Here is an 18,182-nt window from a genome sequence, read left to right on the forward strand (position 1 = left end):
AATAGGTCGGTTGCCCTTCCAGCAATTCAGCACATCTTGTAATAAAAAATAAAAGAACACCAAAAAAAGCAGTAAAAATAAACTTGCAGAAACAGTAGAACCCAGCCTTTCCAAATAAAAAGACTTTCTTGTGCGAGCACAAACTATGTAATGAGGGGGCAAGTCTGATCTGGGGGGGGCAGAGCTTCCCAGAGTGGGGGCCACTCAATGAAGGCTAGTCCATTATGGCAAATGGGGCATTGCCCCACCAACTTGAGTCTGCTGTCAGCCTTCTTACTTAAAACAAATCAGGAGGTGGCTGTACTACTAGTCATTGACTCCGCCACCAGTCACCATGGGCACCAGCCACCACCGGTGCCACTGCAGCAAAGGCCCTGCACTGCACCCTATCAGACAATCTGCCTATAGTAAATGGTGGAACGTGGACTCAGAAAGAAGGCTGTTTCTCGAAAAAGGCTGTTGTTCTTGTTAAAAAAACAAGGAAAGGTATATGGGAGAAGGCGCTCACAAAAGTAAGCCATTTGGGGCTTTAAATGTGAGAACCAGCTCTTTGAATTAAGCAGCCGGTATTACTGTGTCGAAACTGGAGTAATACAATCTCTCTGTCATTCCAGATATGGGTCTAGAGAAATAAGTTTCATCCTGGCCACGAAAGTTGCAAATCCATTTCCAAAGGAAGGGGGGGGCAGTCCCTCAGCAAAGAACTTTTTCAAATAACTTCGAGAAGCCGAGTTTGCCTGTATGTTAACTGGTTTCAGAATCAATATATTAATTGAAAGATTACAAAAAATAAAATAAAAATCCTGCAGGTAGCCGTTGGTCAATTGGGAGAAGGGGAATCCAAACCCCACAGTATAGCTATGGCTTTCTGATTCAAAAGTCCAGTCCAGCAAATAAGGGCAGAAGGCAGCACAGGTCAATTACTGCTTGAGGATAATATATATTGCACACAACACCAAATGTTACGCAAGCTCTGCCAAAGATACAATAAATCAGCACTACCCACAGGCCAACTGTGATTATCTTTCTTTCTATCTCATAGCATAACAATCTTGCACCTGAACTGAAAGTAGCACACATCTGCAACAAAACTACAAAAAGAACAATTAAAACAACCAGATAAAAGCAATCACACATAGCTGTTCACTGAACTGTTTACAACAGGATTAGCAAACCAAACAAAAAACTCCCATTCAGGAGGAAATACAGTCGCCCAAATCCCTTATTAAAATTAATTATTTCATTTAGCTGTACAAATCCCATGTCTCGATTTCATACCCCCCCTTTTCTCTATTCAGACATGCCAAAACACAGATGACAGATTGTTTTGATATAAATACATACAATGTCACATCTTCATCGGAATGATAGGCTTAACGTGCTAATCTGACTTCAAAGTATACAATCCAGAGTGATTATACTGGTGGTAGAGAGGAAAACACCTTTTGGGAACTACCTGTACTTGAAACATGGCTGTTTCTCCAGACAACATAAATTTATTTAAAATATATAATAGCCTAGGAAATTTCCTCTTAGCTTTGCATTTCATCTAAGCTCTTATTTATTTATTTTTAAGCTTAGCCCTTCTCATTCTATAGACTCAGGAAGAAAAAAATTAACATTTTCAAAACAAATATATTGTTGAATGCCACTCCAATCTCGGAGCGGTTCCAGGCACCCTTACCCAGGGTCCGTGTTTCCTTTTGGAAATGAGGCATAGCAGAGACTGTGGTATCTTTATAATATATGGTTTATTTACACATATATACCCTGTTTCTCATATTTTAAGACATACCCATAAAATAAGCCATAGCAGGATTTTTAAGCATTCAAGAATATAAGCCATACCCCGAAAATAAGACATAGTGATAGGCGCAGCAGCAATGCCGGCCGCGGCAGGAGGAGGAGGAAAAAAATAAGACATCCCTTGAAAATAAGCCATAGTGTGTTTTTTTGAGGAAAAAATAAATATAAGACATGTCTTATAATATGAGAAACACGGTACAACCTGAGCCCACGATGGAGGGGCTCACTACATAAACACTGCAAAAGGAACTTGTTTCCCCCATAGCTGTAGTCTTGGATCGCAGCAGAAAGCAAGCATTGTGCTCTGCCTCTGCCTTTTACAGCCTGCAACTTTTTTCCTTTTGGATCACATCACAGTCTAGTTTACACTCTGTTTCAAAACTCTGGCCTTCTAACTATCTAGAGCTGGAGGAGGGGGCCTCACCCATTTTCCATCTGGCAGAGTTCCCTCTCTTGCTATCTTAGCAGTCCATCACCTTCCCCTTTGTTTTCTCTTAATGGCTCATCGCCCAGGTGATTACCTCAAAAGAAAGCTAGTCTGGCTTATATTTTAACTCTTGATGGATCCAGGGGTTCAGGAGGCTTGATTACGGTAATTCCTAACACTTACTGGATCCAGGAATTATGGGGAGACTGGCACCCCCAAACCCATACCAATATATGCAGAACAAACAGCCATACTAGGTAATCTTGGATACTGAAAACTAGACTGTCAGGAAGAAGTTCCTCATGTGTATCTGGTCTTCTGCTAACAGGGAATTATTTGTTTACTTGCAAGAGCAATCCCACAAACAGTTGCCCACAGTTGAAAGTAGTACAACCAAGATTCACCACCTTGGTGAAAACTATGGTGTGGAAAACAAGCTATATCAAAATTGGTTATCTTAGATGGCCATTATCCTCTGGTGACTTTGGGAGATGAGTGGGGAACATGCAGGCCTCCAGATGTTGTTGGCCTGCAATTCCTATCATGCTTGATCTATAGCCAGGCTGACTGGAGCTGATGGGAGTTGGAGTCCAGCAACTAGAGTAAGGTTACCAGACGTCCCCCTTTCCCAGGGACAGTCCCCGGATTTACAAACCAGTCCCCATACAAAATCCATTGAAGTTGAAAAGTGTCCCCGGATTCATTGAAAAAAATCTGGTAACCTTAAACTAGAGGGCCACAGAGGGATGATACAGATGTGCATGAAATTCGCCTATCATGCATATTTGCATATATCATGCGTATTTTGTTGGCATCCATTGGTCTTGAGATAATGGAAGAATGCGCCCCTGGAGAGTTACAGTCCCTGCTGTTGCTGTAGAGAGCAATATGAGAGAGACAAGTTTTATGGCAGCGAGGACAGATGAAGGCATCCGGTTTCGTTGTTACAAATACACCATGGCATATAGATGCAGATTTAGAAATCATTTTAAGCCTTATAATATTTGATAAAACGATGCCATATTTCAACAAAATCGTCTACATCCTTTGTTAATTTCTCTGATGCAGCAATAGACCATCCATTCTGTTTCCAACTGGAGATAAACTGATGTTTCAATCCTTTCCAGTTCTGTGACACTAGTACTGTAGATGTGCCACTGCAAAAGAAAAATAATTAGTTCTTTATAACAAAGTCAGATTGCCCTTCTTTTAAAATGGTTAACAATCCAAAACTTGTGGTACCTTCCACATGTTGACTCGTAATATAGCTTATTTCTGTAAATACCTTCTGCCACAAAGCCTTATAGGTTCACATAGCAGTGACTCTCCTGACTAGGATACATCTGTTGGGCCAGGAATGGAAAGCCCTAGGTTTACATCCCACAAACTGATTGGGACCACAAACATTTAAGCATCAGAATCTTTTTCCTTGCTTGGGGGAGACAGGACTGCTTTGGGAAGTCCTATTAGAATACTTTTTAAAATTAGGGGGGAAATTAGCACTGTGGGAGGCACAAATACAATTAAGCCCTTGCTTTCAGACCACACCATGTGGTAACCTCTCAACATCCCCGTTTGTACGCAAAACTCTATTATATTAAAACAACGACGTCAATGACTAAGCTAGACAGCACAAAAGCAAAAATGAGAATACAACGCAAAGATGTATCCCACTTGCAGGTAGCAAACCTCTCGCCACAAATTCTTGAAATAAACTAATGTTGGAAATCTCAGCTTGCTTTGATTCCGCCCTTTTGAAACAGAACTCTAAACCATAGCTGTCAACTTTTCCCTTTTTTAAAGAGAAATTCCCTTATTCCGAATAGGATTCCTCACGAGAAAAGGGGAAAGTTGACAGCTATACTCTAAACTAGTTGCGAGAATTACGTCAACAGGTTTATTGCCACACTTTTGAGTATATAAAATTGCTGTTCCCCCAGGAGTAAATTTGTGCCAGGCCTCTTTAGGACTTAGAGCTTGTCGCCATTGGAGGTTGCAAAAATAAGTGGACCGAAGCCATATTTTCACCTTCCAATATGCGGTAATAAATAGGTATCAATTGAGATAATCAGGATTTTGCTGTGGCTGTGACTGAACAGCAATGTGTATACCCCTACAGGAGCTTAAGCTGCCTTACTCAGGTCCTACTCCTTCACGGAGAGAGGGGCTTAAACATCGAAGAGAGATTGCCAATATATTTTATTATCCCCGGGGATTGGGGGGGAGGGGTTGTGCCTGGACAAATTGCCTTGGGAAAGCTTAGCATAGGAGGCCCCTGTCCATCTTGCAGGTCAGAAGTAGCTCTGGGGGTGGTTTGGGTTAGCAGCAAAAATAGAAAAATGAGAAAGCCCCCGCTGGTCTACTCGCTTTTGTTTCTGGCTGCAGAAATCCTGACATTTCTGCTTTGACTTCTACCGACACTCTTCCACCTTCCCCGCATAAAAGAACCGGAGGACGAGCTCTGCGCACCGACCTACTTAAACTATACGCTCAATCCCTTTGCGTCACGTCGTCGCGTAACCCTTACGTCATCCGGCGCGCGACTCCTTGCCTACCAACCCCGCCGCCGCTTCAAGCCAGCAGGCAGCTTCGGGAAATGTAATTTCTAAATTGCATTCGCAGTTTCGCAACAATCCGCTGGCGGCTTCCTTTTAAGTAGAGAGGGAGATGACTAGGTGCAAATGTCTTCCCAAATTGGGAATTTTTCGTTTTTAATTCGCAAGTGGGCAACGGGATGAGTGGGTGAGAGAGCAAGGGCGAGGGGAAGGTTTGTGTGGAAAGTGCTGAAGAGGAAACGGAAGTTGCTGCTTCCCCCCTCTCCATCCCTGCTTCCGCCGCTTCCCTCTCGTTGGAGACAAAGGAGCGAGGCCCGAGGCCCGTGTTGGAGCCGGTGAGTTTGCGGGGCCCAGTCTGGGTGTGGCGTCTGAGAGGGAGGGAGGATGCGCGTCCGTTAGCTTTCCTCCCCCCCCACCCGATGCGAGGGTGGCACGCCCTCCCCACAAGCCTCACTAGGTCTACTCGGAAGTAGGTCCTGCTGAGTCCAGTGGGTCGCCGTCTTCTTGCGGAGCGGGTGGACAGGCAGAGCTGGAGTACTTCAGCTCATTCATTTATTTTATTGCGTTTATAGAACGCCCTTCGTCCGAAGATCACAGGGCGGTTCACAGCATAAAAACACAAAAGGCATAACGTAATTTCAAAAAAGAAAGTGTTTTTTATATATATGAAAGAAAGTTTGTCTATGTGTATTATATATATACACACACACAATCACTCTCCCAGAGACGTTAATGATAACAGGTTAATTTAGGAGGATCAGGTTTTTTTTGTCTATATACATACACACACACACACACACACACACACACACACACACACACATAGTGTTTTTTTTCCTGGGGGGACGCAGGGGTACTCTAAACATTTTGTGAGTCTAACTTTGGCCTCGTTGAGGAGCAGTATTTCAATATGAGTAGGAAAATGAGAGTCCCCTTAAACATTTTTAGGGGGGGGAAGCACTGTACAGTGGTACCTCCGGTTGCAGATGGGATCCATTCTCGAGGTCCGGTCGGATCCTGTGGTTTCCGCAACCTGAGAACCGCTTCTGCACATGCGCATACCGCTTCTGCACATGTGCACACAGCGAAACCTGATAAAATACTTGTGGGTTTCCCGCGCGTGCATCCCAAAGTTTACGTAACCAGGGGGTTACTTAAACAGAGGAACGACTGCATATATGTGTGTGTGTGTGTGTACATACACACACAAAAAAACACTGATCCTCCTAAATTAATCTTATCATTAATGACTCTGGGCTTTCGATCTTGTTACACAAATAAACACTTTTTGATTCAGAGCTTTTTCTTCTCTAGGGAGGAAAACCATTTGCAATATTTGGTTTCAACTTTTTCTTTCGGTACCGCATGAAAGAAGTCACTACAAGTGGGTGATGTTTAAAGGGGAGGGAAATAAACTTTCCCTGTACTGTACTGGTTCATATCTTTGCTCTGAAACAATGAGGGCATTATCTGTGTTTAAGAAGGTAGCTCAGTACTGCAAACAATGAAGTTTATAGATGGTTCTTGTTCAGTATATCAATTATGCGCTTCAGTTTTGGATGTTGGAGGACTACGTTGGTCCAACTGCTTATATGGGATGTGTCAAGACACAACATGGTTTATAGTGATGTTCTACTTTTCTTTTTCAGATCTAATGTCAGCTGGTTGAACACTTTTCTACCAAAATGTCAAGTAAGTTTAGCAGCACTCTGTGTGTGTGTTTTTTCTTATTTAATTCGTATCCACATATAGAATGGCATCAATATTTCATTCCATGGATCATTGATAATGATATCTGCACTCTCTAAACCAGCCTTTCCCAGCCTTGGGTCCCCAGATGTCGTTGGAATACTACTACTACCATAATCCCTAGCTAGCAGGACCAGTGGTCAGGAATGATGGGGGTTATAGTCCCAACAACATCTGGGGAACCAAGGTTGAGAAAGTCTGCTCTAAACCTTCCCGATTTTGAGCTACATACTTAGTGTGTTACTGTCACTGTCCTTGTGGCAAAAAGTTCATTTGCACAAGACCTCCAAATCAACTATAATTGTGCACCCTGAATTTTTCAAAATGTGATTTTATCACACCTGAAAATCGTGACATTCTGGATGTGCAGTCACATGAAAAGTCTCTAATTGCTTCAGCAACTGAATCAGCCACCCTTTTGTTGTTCGGTTAGAATAGGAGAAGGGAAGAATATAGAGAAATTCTGTTGTACTTTTAATTTACTTGGGCTTGTTCATTCTACTCACTTCTTTGAGTTCTTGGGAACCGAACACAAGCCTACAAACCACGGCTTGGACGCTCCTATATGAAGTATTTTCTTAAACGACAGACTTTCCTCCCCCGCCCTCATCTATTCACCTTTTGATTTGAAATTTTTCCTGGCAGTCTCTAGGTTTCCAGCATGTCTGCATAGTCATCCTCTACCCCCCCCCCCTCTTCTTTTTTAAAACAGAAAGGCCATCCTATGCCCCACCACCCGCCCCAGCCCCCACAACCGTAAGTATGAAAGTATTCTTCTTATTTTGCAAACTAAAGCCTGGTTTCATTTTAGTTCAGCAGAGAAGATACTGCAGAGCTCTGTAAATCAAATCAGACAAATGGTTCCTCTCAAACAGCGTGATTAAATTCTGACTCCAGTCCTTTGCCAGCCCTGGCTGTGGAGTGCTCTTAACTGGCATTTTCAAGAAATGGAACTTGGGGTCTCATGCCTACTGCATGCTATGTCTCCAGACTATAACACAAACTTACTTAGTGTAACATTTGGCATTCATTTTTTTAAAAGTACACATTTTAATCTCGTGTTGCATCTTTAATCCAAGTAATACCTCACATAGCTTCTCTCCAAAGCACCTAGTAAAAGCTGTCACCATACATTTTTGGAAACCTGGATAAATGCAAGCTCTGTTTTTTAAGTCTGCTAAGATATGAGCATCTGTGTGGTGATAACAGGCATTTGTGAATCTCCCTAACTGTATATTGTAGTTATTCCCATAGAATGAGGTATAAACACCTTGGCAGGGAATGGGGAGGGGGATGTGTTGTTACAGCTATTAGATACAGTGGCAGAAGGTGGAAGTGAGGTGTACAAACAACAGCAAGGTTTTCACTTCTAGGGACAGAGAGTAGATTAACCTTTTGAGTAAACATGTTCAGAACATCTGTGGTGTGTACTATGAACAGGAAAGCACGCTATAAGCAACATACTTTAGAGAGCAGAAGGTAAGAATTAAATGCAGGCCTCAAATTTCCACTCTGTGGAAATGTTTAGCTGGCATGTCATGCTAAACCATTGTTTAGTGCAGGTGAGAAGAAGCTTTTGCTTTACTGCAGTTGTCATGTTGTCTATGATTTTTAACTATAGTTAGCTTAAAACATGCCAACTTCAAATTGTGTTTTCTGAAACGGACTTCTTTAACCATATTTAGTATAGACCACAGGTTTGGTTAAGTAGAAGTGAAGGCCCTCAACCTCCTCCTTAGCTATGTGGAGTGGGTGTGCAAACTCAAGGCTTGGTGCAGCTACTTGTGCATGGGTAGGCAAACTAAGGCCCAGGGGCTGAATCCGGCTCAATCGCCTTCTAAATCCGGCCCACGGACAGTCCAGGAATCAGCGTGTTTTTACATGAGTAGAATGTGTGCTTTTATTTAAAATGCATCTCTGGGTTATTTGTGGGGCATGGGAATTCCCCCCCCCCCAAAAAAATATAGTCTGGCCCCCCACAAGGTCTGAGGGACAGTAGACTGGCCCCCTGCTGAAAAAGTTTGCTGACCCCTGTATCTTGTGTATAGCACCAAACCAAAGTTCAAGTGATGTGTGAACTCAGCCTTCTTGCTTCAGGTGCTGTCTGCAGAGCCAGAGGGCTTCATGATGGGAATTTATTGTAGAACTCACACCATGTTATTGCTGTCAAAATGCCATCCCACAGCTCTTACCATTTAATCTGGATTTTGTGTGGTAACAGAAAATAATGAAAAATAAACAATTCTACATCGGCAGACACTACTCATGCAAAAGCTCACTGGTTCCATTTTTTTTTTGTGGGCCGTTTGACACAGTGACATTTTTGGTAGGTGTTCTCCCTCTTCTCCTTGCTCCTCACCTGAACACAGCCTACTCATTTTGTTTCTGGTGGCCCAAACAATGTGAACATGCCTGTTTCCACAAATTGCTGCATACTGATGGTCCGACTGAAAGGTATCTGGAGAGTCTGTAATTGGTGCAGATCCCTTTTAAAAAACATACTAAGGCCGTGTGCAAAACTGCTTTTGCAAAAAAAAAAAAACCCCAACCCTTATTATTAAGGGTGGTATCTCGTGTTACGTACTTAATCCGTTCCGGAGGTCCCTTTGTAACCCGAAACCGCTTGTAACACGAGGTGCGCTTTCTCCAATGGTGCCTCCTGCTGCTGCTGTGCCACCGGAGTGTGACTTGCACTCACATCCCGGGGCAAAGTTCATCTACTTCCAGGTTAGCAGAGTGCAAGGGGGACGGTACATAACACGAGGTACCACTGTATTAAAAATATTTATTGCCCACCTTTTGGGAGTGCATTCAAGCGGCAAACTCTGCACCTAGTGTACTGTCTCAAAGTAATGATTTAGGTATTAGTTGCATTTATGGTTCACCTTCTCCAGAACAGAATAAAACAGAATCTCAGGATGGTTCAAGAGCTGAGAATTGCCCAGGTTTGGGTATACTGGACAGAACTGCTGGTTGAATCCTATTTCCCTCTTTTTCTGTGGCACTGCTAAACATTTTATTTCTATTTGGTCATTAGTTACTGCAGTGGCCTGCTTTTCACATAACATTAAACCATGGTTCATTAAGCTGTAGATCATTAATCCGTGGCTTAGTGATATATGTGAACCCTCCCCAGCATCTCAACTATGATTTGTTTGCTCCAAAACAAACCATAATCTGAAGCCACAGCTTGTTGTTGGCTTTTGGACTATAGATTGGTCCTGTGTGAGAACCTGGTACACTTTAACCATGATTTAAACATTGTTTGTCCACCCCACCTATTCACCGGGCTACAGAGTAGAACCCCCATTATTAAAAGTTGTATTATCTAGCCATCTCAACAGCTTCTGTATATTCCTGCGTATAAAACTACTTTTTAACCCGGGAAAATCTTCTCAAAAGTCGGGGGTCGTCTTATACGCTGGGTTGTATTTCTTATACGGCGAGTATATCCCAAACTCTATATTTTAACTGGGAAAGTTGGGGGTCGTGTTATATGCCGGAATATACGGGTACCAGTATATCATTTACGTGGAAAGGAGCCTCACTGATTTCTGCAGGACTTACTTCTGTGGAATGAGTTTAGCACTGGGGTGCCAATCGTAATTCCTTAGAATCACAAATGTGTAGAGTTAGAAGGGTCCCCAAGGGTCATCTAGTCCAACCTCCAGCAGTGCAGGAATCTCAGCTGAGACATCCATGACGGATGGTCAGCCAATCTATGCTTAAAAACCTCCAAGGAAGGAGGGTCCACACCCTCCCAAGGGAATCCATTCCATTGTCAAACAGCACTTACAACCAGGAAGTTTTTCCTGATGTTTAGTCGGAATCTCCTTTCTGGTAACTTGAATCCATTGGATCGATAGCTACCGATACCCTCCTGAGCAGGAGAAAACAAGCTTGCTCCATCTTCAATGTGACAGCCCCTAAGATAACTTGGAGATGTCTATCATATCTTCTCTAAGTTTTCTCTTTACCAGGCTAAATGTACCAAACTTCCTCAACCATTCCTTATAAGGCTTGGTTTCCAGACCCTTGATCATCTTGGTCGCCCTCCTCTGAACACATTGCAGTTTGTCAATTTTGGTGCCCAGAACTGGACACAGTACTCCAGGTGTATTTTGACCAAGGCAGAATAGAGTGGTACAGTGGTACCTCGGTTTATGAACACAATTGGTTCCGGAAGTCTGTTCATAAACTGAAGCGTTCATAAACTGAAGCGAACTTTCCCATTGAAAGTAATGGAAAATGAATTAATCCGTTCCAGATGGGTCCGCGGCGTTCATAAACCGAAAATTCATAAACCGAGGTGTTCATAAACCGAGGTTCCACTGTACTGTTACTTCCCTTGATCTAGACTCTATACTTCTGTAGATGTAGCCTAGAAGAGCATAAGCATTTTTTGCTGCTGCTGCATCTAGACCCCTAGATCCTTTTAACATGTACAACCTGCAAGCCAGTTGTCCGTCCCCCATCTTCTGTTTGTTCAGCTGGTTCTTCCTGCCTAGGTATACAATCTCATAGTCGTCCCTATTGAAATTAATTGCATTAGTTTTGGCCCAGTTCTCCAATCTGCTTAAGTCATCTTGAATTCTGATTCTGTCTTCCATGGCATTGGCTTCTCCTCCCAGTTTGGTGTCTTCTGCTAATATGATGAGCGTCCCCTCATACACCATGTCCACAACATTCCCCTGATCCATGCAAGGAACCTACTACTTGCTTGAACTTCCTCTTGCTTTGAATGTAGCTGAATAAATCTTCATTACTATTTTTAATTTCTCTTGCAAGCTCGGGTTTATTCTGAGTTTTGGCCCACCTGACCTTTTCAATGCGACTGTTGGCTACTCATGTACACTTGAATATAAAGTCCCGTGCCCTCTGAGATCTTTTGACGCACTGAATTCTGATTACATTGGTTAAATATTGTGGCTGTGCAGTTTCTCTTCAGAGCTGCAGTAATTTAAAATAATTTTGTGTCACTCGCTCCATACCAGGGTAACTATGTAAGCTTTCCCCCACTGTGTTTTAGGAATATCTGGCTGGAGTCCCCTTTGCATTTATTTAATTAAAGTGTTTGATATATCGCCTGCCAGTTTCACAACCTCCAGGGTGGCTTATAGGGATATTTTGAAATGGTGATAATAGAACTATAAAGAACCAGGAAAAGCACATCGGCAGCCTTAAAGCAAATCTATTTTGAAAGACCTGGGCAAATAAAAATAAAAAAAGTCTCCTGGCGCCAGGAGGATGTGAAATTTTGTGCCAGTCTCCCTAGGGAGGGCCTTTCTTTTGTTGCTACTTACTTAAACTGCAGGAGAGGCACCCAGAAAAGGGCCTCAACAGAGTATCTAACCATGGAGACAGGTTTGTGTGAGAGTAAGCAGCCCTCCTTATACTTGACAGCTTCCAGGCTGTATTGGACTTTAAAGGTGAACAGAAACACTTTGAATTGTGCTCAGAAATGAGCCAGCAATGAAGACATTTAAGTACTGATGAGTTCCTAGTCAAACATCTAGCAACATAACTGGGCAGCCTATTATGGGATGTTTCTGTGTACTTGCACCATGTCAGTTTCTCTATCCTGTACAGCTCCTAGCACCTTGCTAGAGCTAGGTAAACATTGAAAAGTGAAGTGTGGCAGGTGAATACGAGGGCGAGTGCTTTTTTGGTGGCAGTGCTCTGACTTTGGGGTGCCTTCCTAGATGTGATGTTTTTGACACCATGGAAACACCTCCCCCCCCAAAAAAGAATTCATTTTAATTTATTTTGTTGCACAGCTTCAACGATTTCTATCTCAGCTATGGGATTTTTAGCCACCATTAAATATACATTTGTGCGGGGGGGGGGGGGGAGTTAACTGTTAACACGCAAGCTATAGTCTTATTTGGTTGAATATAAAGATCCAAAATAAATACCGAAGTTTGAACCATGAACTAATTTTGAAAATACAAATGGCTTAAGAAATTATTGGTGCACTGAGCACCCATATAAAGGACTGGTTCTACTTGGCTAAACATACTTAGATGCTTTCCTATGATGCTTCATGTCCTTTCAGTATTCCAGTTTTGTGTGGGTCTTTTTGTACCCCATGAGCACCTGGATAAGCAATGAATCAGAGTTGTGAATCTCCATTTTTCTTGGGAGTTTTCCGTCAGCATCCTTCAGAAGCACCTGAAGGGTAGTTGATTTTTTAAAATTCGGTTGGCTGGAGCCCAGCCCAGCAGGTTGGGTGGTAATAGTTATAAGGTTATATTGATTTTTTTAGAATGTATATTTAAATCAAGCATGCAATTTGCCATTCACCTACAGAGCATAGCAATTAGCCCCTAGGCGGGCAGATGACTGGCAAACTGGGTGGTTCAGACGCAATGCCAAATCATGATTTGACATTATCTCAGCAAGGAACTTTGGGATTGTATTCTTCCTCCTTTCATTGCATGATGCAGTTCTCATCTTCTGACCCAGCTATGAAGCAAGCCATGGCCTGCTGTTTTCAGTGCTGGAAATTAGCCAGGCGCCAGGTGCATTTTGCACCTGGCTATCAACCACTTGCGACCAGGTAAAGATGTCAGGGTGCCAGGGTACCACGATCTGGAGGTACATGCCTGGGGATCCTTGGATCTGGATTGTTTTCACACACCAATAACCCATCCTGTCGAATTCTATCAGTTATATTTTATCTGCACAATCAGAATGAGTGTCAGGAACCAAAATGCTTTTTCTGTGCAGCCTGAGCAGGAGCAGTGAACAACGTTATAGTTTATTGTTGTATCTTCCCTTCACTTACCCCACCGCACTGCCCTGATCACAGTTGTGATCCATACATTATGAATGATCAGTGTCACCTGTAAGAAAAAGAGGTTGGAATAGGCCAATATCTATGTGGGCCATCTCTGGATAAAGTGACTTTTCTTCTTTTAAGTTCTCAGTGTTCTTAACCTAGCTCAGGGTTGTCGTCTGAACTAGGCAGTTGTTTTAACTTTGAGGTTACACCCATCCAGAATCTGCAGTGGCAAGGTTTTTTTGGTTTTTCTAAAAGAGAGAAACCCCTCTTTCCTCAACAGGTTTCATTCAGGCTTACTGTCCTTCTTGAGAGCGGGAGAGAGAGAGCCAGCTGCTGTAACACCTCATTATGCTTGTTTAAATTTCCGGTTGCTTTTGCATGCTGTACTGCAAACCATTTTCATTTCTCTGTGTTCTCCTCGTTGGGGTTCATTTCTCATTCGTGTTTTTGTCTCATTTGTTTCCATCAGCAAATGCCCAGCACACCGGGGTTTGTGGGATACAATCCATACAGCCATCTGGCCTACAACAACTACAGGCTGGGAGGGAACCCGGGCACCAACAGCCGGGCCACGGTAGGAGAATCAACTATTACGTCATCCGGCAAACAACAGGAAGTGACCAGAAATGGCTTTAGAGTTAGGTTCTTCTGAATCTTAGCTGATACCACTTTTTTATTTTCATTTTTCAAATATGAAACATGAACAACAATAACTTGTGGTTTCTTTCCCTTTCTCCCTAGTCTTCCTCTATTTTTCTTTCTTTTTTTCACTGTGCATGTTTTACATAATGGCCTTCTATTTGTAAAGCATACAAAAAAAATTGGGTGAGTTCACGAATATGCCCACCGATAACTGGAGCATCACATATGGGTGAAACTGTTATCGCAGATCAGGCACCACTCCCAGCGCCTCTTGACTGTGGTTTCCATGGAGGCAGCTCACACATTGCCTTGCCAGGCCACCAAGGGAGAAGGAAGCAAGTGATAGACATGCACAAGGGAATCAGCCTTTTGAGGTCCAGAATTGCAGTTCATTTAAAAGGTGGGCGTGCTTCAGCATCTTCAAGATTTAACTTAGCAGGAATGTTTCTGAAGCTACAGCCTACTTCATCAGGTGGGTGGGCATTTCCCAAATTTGCAGGAAATTGTTTTAGAGCTACAGTCGTACCTTGGATCCTGAACACCTTGCGAGTCTTAACGTTTTGGCTCCCGAACGCCGCAAACCCAGAAGTGATTGTTCCAGTTTGCAAACATTCTTTGGAACCCAAACATCCCTCGCAGCTTACACGGCTTCTGATTGGCTGCAGGAGCTTCCTGCACTCAATTGGAAGTCGTGTCGGACGCTCGGCTTCCAAAAAACATTCGAAAACCCGAACACTTACTTCCAGGTTTTCGGCGTTCGGAAGCCGATTTGTTTGTCAACTAAGCCATTCAAGAATATCCAAAATCTTATTAGGCTCATTTAAGTTGGCATCTTCTGCCTCCCTGTGTAAAATAAGCTGTGTTCTGGAATTGGGGGTGGGGTGGGGGAGCACCTGCTCACCTTCAGTTTTAAACATCATTTTGGATTTTCCCATTACTACTTTTAGACTAATTATGTGAAGTTTTGATGTCCTCCTAAAAGATGCTTAAAATTGGGGAAAGAATCAGTAAGAACTACCATCTTGACCTTCCTACTTGCTTCCTATCTGCTGCCAAAGGACATTCATTTATTTTTACTATTGTTATCAATATATTTTACTTGCCCTTCAGCCTAAGGTCATAGGGCAGGTTACCAAAATGAAAAACAATGTTTAGAAACAACAGAGACATATACTGGCCCTAAAAATACACAGCTTTGGTGTCAAAAGCCAGTGTAAAGAGGCGCATCTTCATTCAACAACAGCTGTACTGTATAATGAAGATGCCAGATGCACTTTTTAGCGGCTGCCATAGAAAATGCCCCCTCCCAGGCTGCCAACCCCTGAGCTTCGGGGAGGGGGGAGAACCAATAGGGCCCCCCAGCCAATCTTAACACCCAAGAAAGTCTGTAGAGAAGGAGGCAGTTTCAGGTATTTGAGGCCTGAGTCATTTAGGGCTTTAAACAACACCATGAGCACCTTGAATTGGGCTCGGAAAGAAACAACCTGTAAGCATTGCTGGTGGAGAATGCTCCATAATAACCTATTAGCACCTAGGCTGTCTTAACTCGTGTCATCTGGCTGCTGTAGACAACATCACAGTGACCTGCCAGTGGTGACCGCATCGTTGAGAAATCTTTCCCATGCTTTTCCCCCTGGTGATGTGGCAATAACGGGGCAATACAGTCCAGACTTAATTACATGCTTCCTTTTCCCTTGATTATTATACTCCCAGTTGAGCAACGTAGCTCTGGGACAGAATCCCACTCCTGGCCCATTTCATGCATTCCCTGCCTGCTTCTACACAGGAATGGGGGTGGGCGGGAATAACGCTATAAGGAAGTAGCGCTCATGCGCTCCAGGAGCATGTGTAATATACCTTGAAAATGCATATTTTAAATTAGCTAACAAATTAATAAAATGCAGTTGCAAGTAACATAACTGTAGTAAGTGTTAGAACAATGTTCACCCACGCTGGACAGTCAAACAAGGAAGCACATCAGCTCTCCCCAGTGTGGTTCTCCCCAGATGTTTTGGACTGCAACTCCCATCGGCCGTGGACAGCATGGCCAGGGGTGGTTAATCCAAAGAATCTGGATGATACTGAGCTGGGCAAGGCTGGATTGCATAGTAGCTGCTGTCATGGCCAGCCCCAAAACCGAAGTGTGCAACTGTCAAGGGACTCTCATGTCCCTTGTGGAACCTTTGTCCGCAGCTCAACACAACACTCATTTGATAAGTTGAAGAGAGCCCTCTTTTGGCCCTCGGTGCTCAGATCAGAAGTAGATTAATGTGGCCAAGCGATACAGAAGGCACACAATATGATGGCGGGGAATTGATGGCCCTTCATGTTTTTTTTATAATATATTTTTATTAATTTTCCAATTAAAAACAATTATATCACATCCATTATTTCAAATTATACAAATACATATCAATCAAACCAAATATTATGCCAAATCATCTAAAATTTTCGGGGTTCCCATGCTTCAAGAAATTGGGGATTCCTTGCAACTGCCCACTGCCGTCTTTTTTCTAAAGTCCAAATCATCACTCAAAGTCTATAATAATCCCGATCTTTCCCTTACAGTCACATAGATGTTTTCCTCTTTCACTGATTTTTTCCCAGCTGCTGAGATAAATATCAAACAAGGTTTTACATATGTTCTTTCTCCTGTGTGAGTTAATCAGTCCAGCCTCCCCATAAGATGGCCCTTCATGTTTTTAAGTCACATTTCATAGGAAGGATTTCTTCTGTAACTAAGATCATCATAAGGTGTCTGTGTGTGTTTTCCCCAAATACAGTCTTTGTCCATTCATCATTTAAAAATCTTATCCCCAAAGACTTTTAAAATCTGAATTTAAGTTCAGATTAAAACAGGTTTTTATGTTTCACAGATTTCCATTGTATATATGTCATGAGCATTTACACCTTTCTCTGCCGTGTATATTTCAATATAGGTGGTCTTTAAAAAAACACCTATTGATTTATAAGCATTTAATTAATTCACTGAATGTTTTCAGACCCATTGTTATGTGTGTGCATGTATCTCTATACAGTTGCTAATGCATACACCTCAAAATCTTTATATATACCATATATATATTTCAATGGAAGCGATGTATGAATTGATTGGTTCAAAGCATTTCATAAATATGAGCAGGAGCAAAGCCTGGGTTTTTTTCCTCCATCAAAACAAAACAAAACATTGAAGTGCTTCTGGAATGCTAGAGATCTGCTCTTGTAAGCTTGCCACACATGCTTTACCTCAGACTTAGACAGCTGTCCTGATACATTCTGCGAGAATGTGTTCTAAAATTCTGTTCTAAAACTGAAATCCATGCAGAGACTTGCCGGTATGTTTATGCCTTCATCTTAAACACTGCAGTCCCTTTCCAGGACAGCTGTATGTGCTGCAAGGTGCAGGTGGAATCTTGTTCATGCAGGCTGCCCCATTAATTGCTATGGAAAGAGATCCACGTGAGCTGAGAAATGGCATGTGCTGATCTGTTTCTTCCATTGAAATGAACAAGAAGCCCATGGAGCTGGTGGCACAAAGTCAGAGCTTCTGGCGCAGTAAGCAGTTGCCAGATGCAGGAACCGTAGTTTATTATGGCAGAATTCCATTGCCCAGAGTTATCACACTATCAGAAATAGTTTGGGGAAGTTGACTTTTGCAACTTCCCTTGGGGTCCATTTAATATAGTTCGCACTCAGCCCCTACATGAACACAGAACACTGGAGCATAACCATGGTTTGTAAACCACTTAGAGATTTTGCTACAAACAAGCAGTATAGAAGTTTTGTTTTGTTATTAAAAATAACAAACATACTGCACTCATTTCAGCAAAAGTATGGAAGCCAAGGTTGTGCTTTTAATGGAAAACGTGTTAAGACTGAGGAGTTGGATCCTTCTGGCAAACTATAGATAACGCAAACGAAGTGTCAGCTTGTCTTGGATGGATGAGAGGTTGTATTTGTACAAATAATGTATTTCAGAAACGAGAAAATAAATCATAGAAAGGAAGGCACTGTGTAGCTGCCAGCCAATAACACCTGTTTGTTTTAGTGTCTTTCTTTTTCTTTCTTATTGAGTGCAGGCAAGGTGCTTGGCGGTTTGTACCTTTAAGGAAGACAAAGGTCCCTCCGGGAACTCACAGTCTAATTTGGACTCCGACAGTGAAATTCGGATTCATGTGGTGTACAGGTTGAGGGAGCCAACCTTGCAGAGTTCTTGTTG

At 42.6% G+C, this 18,182-nt stretch overlaps 1 protein-coding gene across 2 annotated transcripts in view; it reads left to right on the forward strand.

Moving 5' to 3' along the window:
• Positions 1-4,978: 4,978 nt before the first annotated feature.
• The window catches only part of SMARCE1 (SWI/SNF related, matrix associated, actin dependent regulator of chromatin, subfamily e, member 1), a 30,726-nt gene continuing 17,522 nt past the window's right edge, over positions 4,979-18,182 (forward strand). Inside the window, exons 1-4 of one of the 2 annotated variants that reach the window (XM_035135524.2) lie at positions 4,979-5,123; positions 6,438-6,480; positions 7,250-7,293; positions 13,791-13,958. In XM_035135524.2, the coding sequence (XP_034991415.1) occupies positions 6,474-6,480; positions 7,250-7,293; positions 13,791-13,958 (219 nt within the window). In that variant the 5' untranslated portion in view covers positions 4,979-5,123; positions 6,438-6,473. The remainder of the gene's footprint in view (positions 5,124-6,437; positions 6,481-7,249; positions 7,294-13,790; positions 13,959-18,182) is intronic. The other variant, XM_035135525.2, reaches the window with a different exon arrangement.

This window comes from Zootoca vivipara, chromosome 13 (assembly GCF_963506605.1).
Source record: "Zootoca vivipara chromosome 13, rZooViv1.1, whole genome shotgun sequence".
NCBI lineage: Eukaryota > Metazoa > Chordata > Lepidosauria > Squamata > Lacertidae > Zootoca > Zootoca vivipara.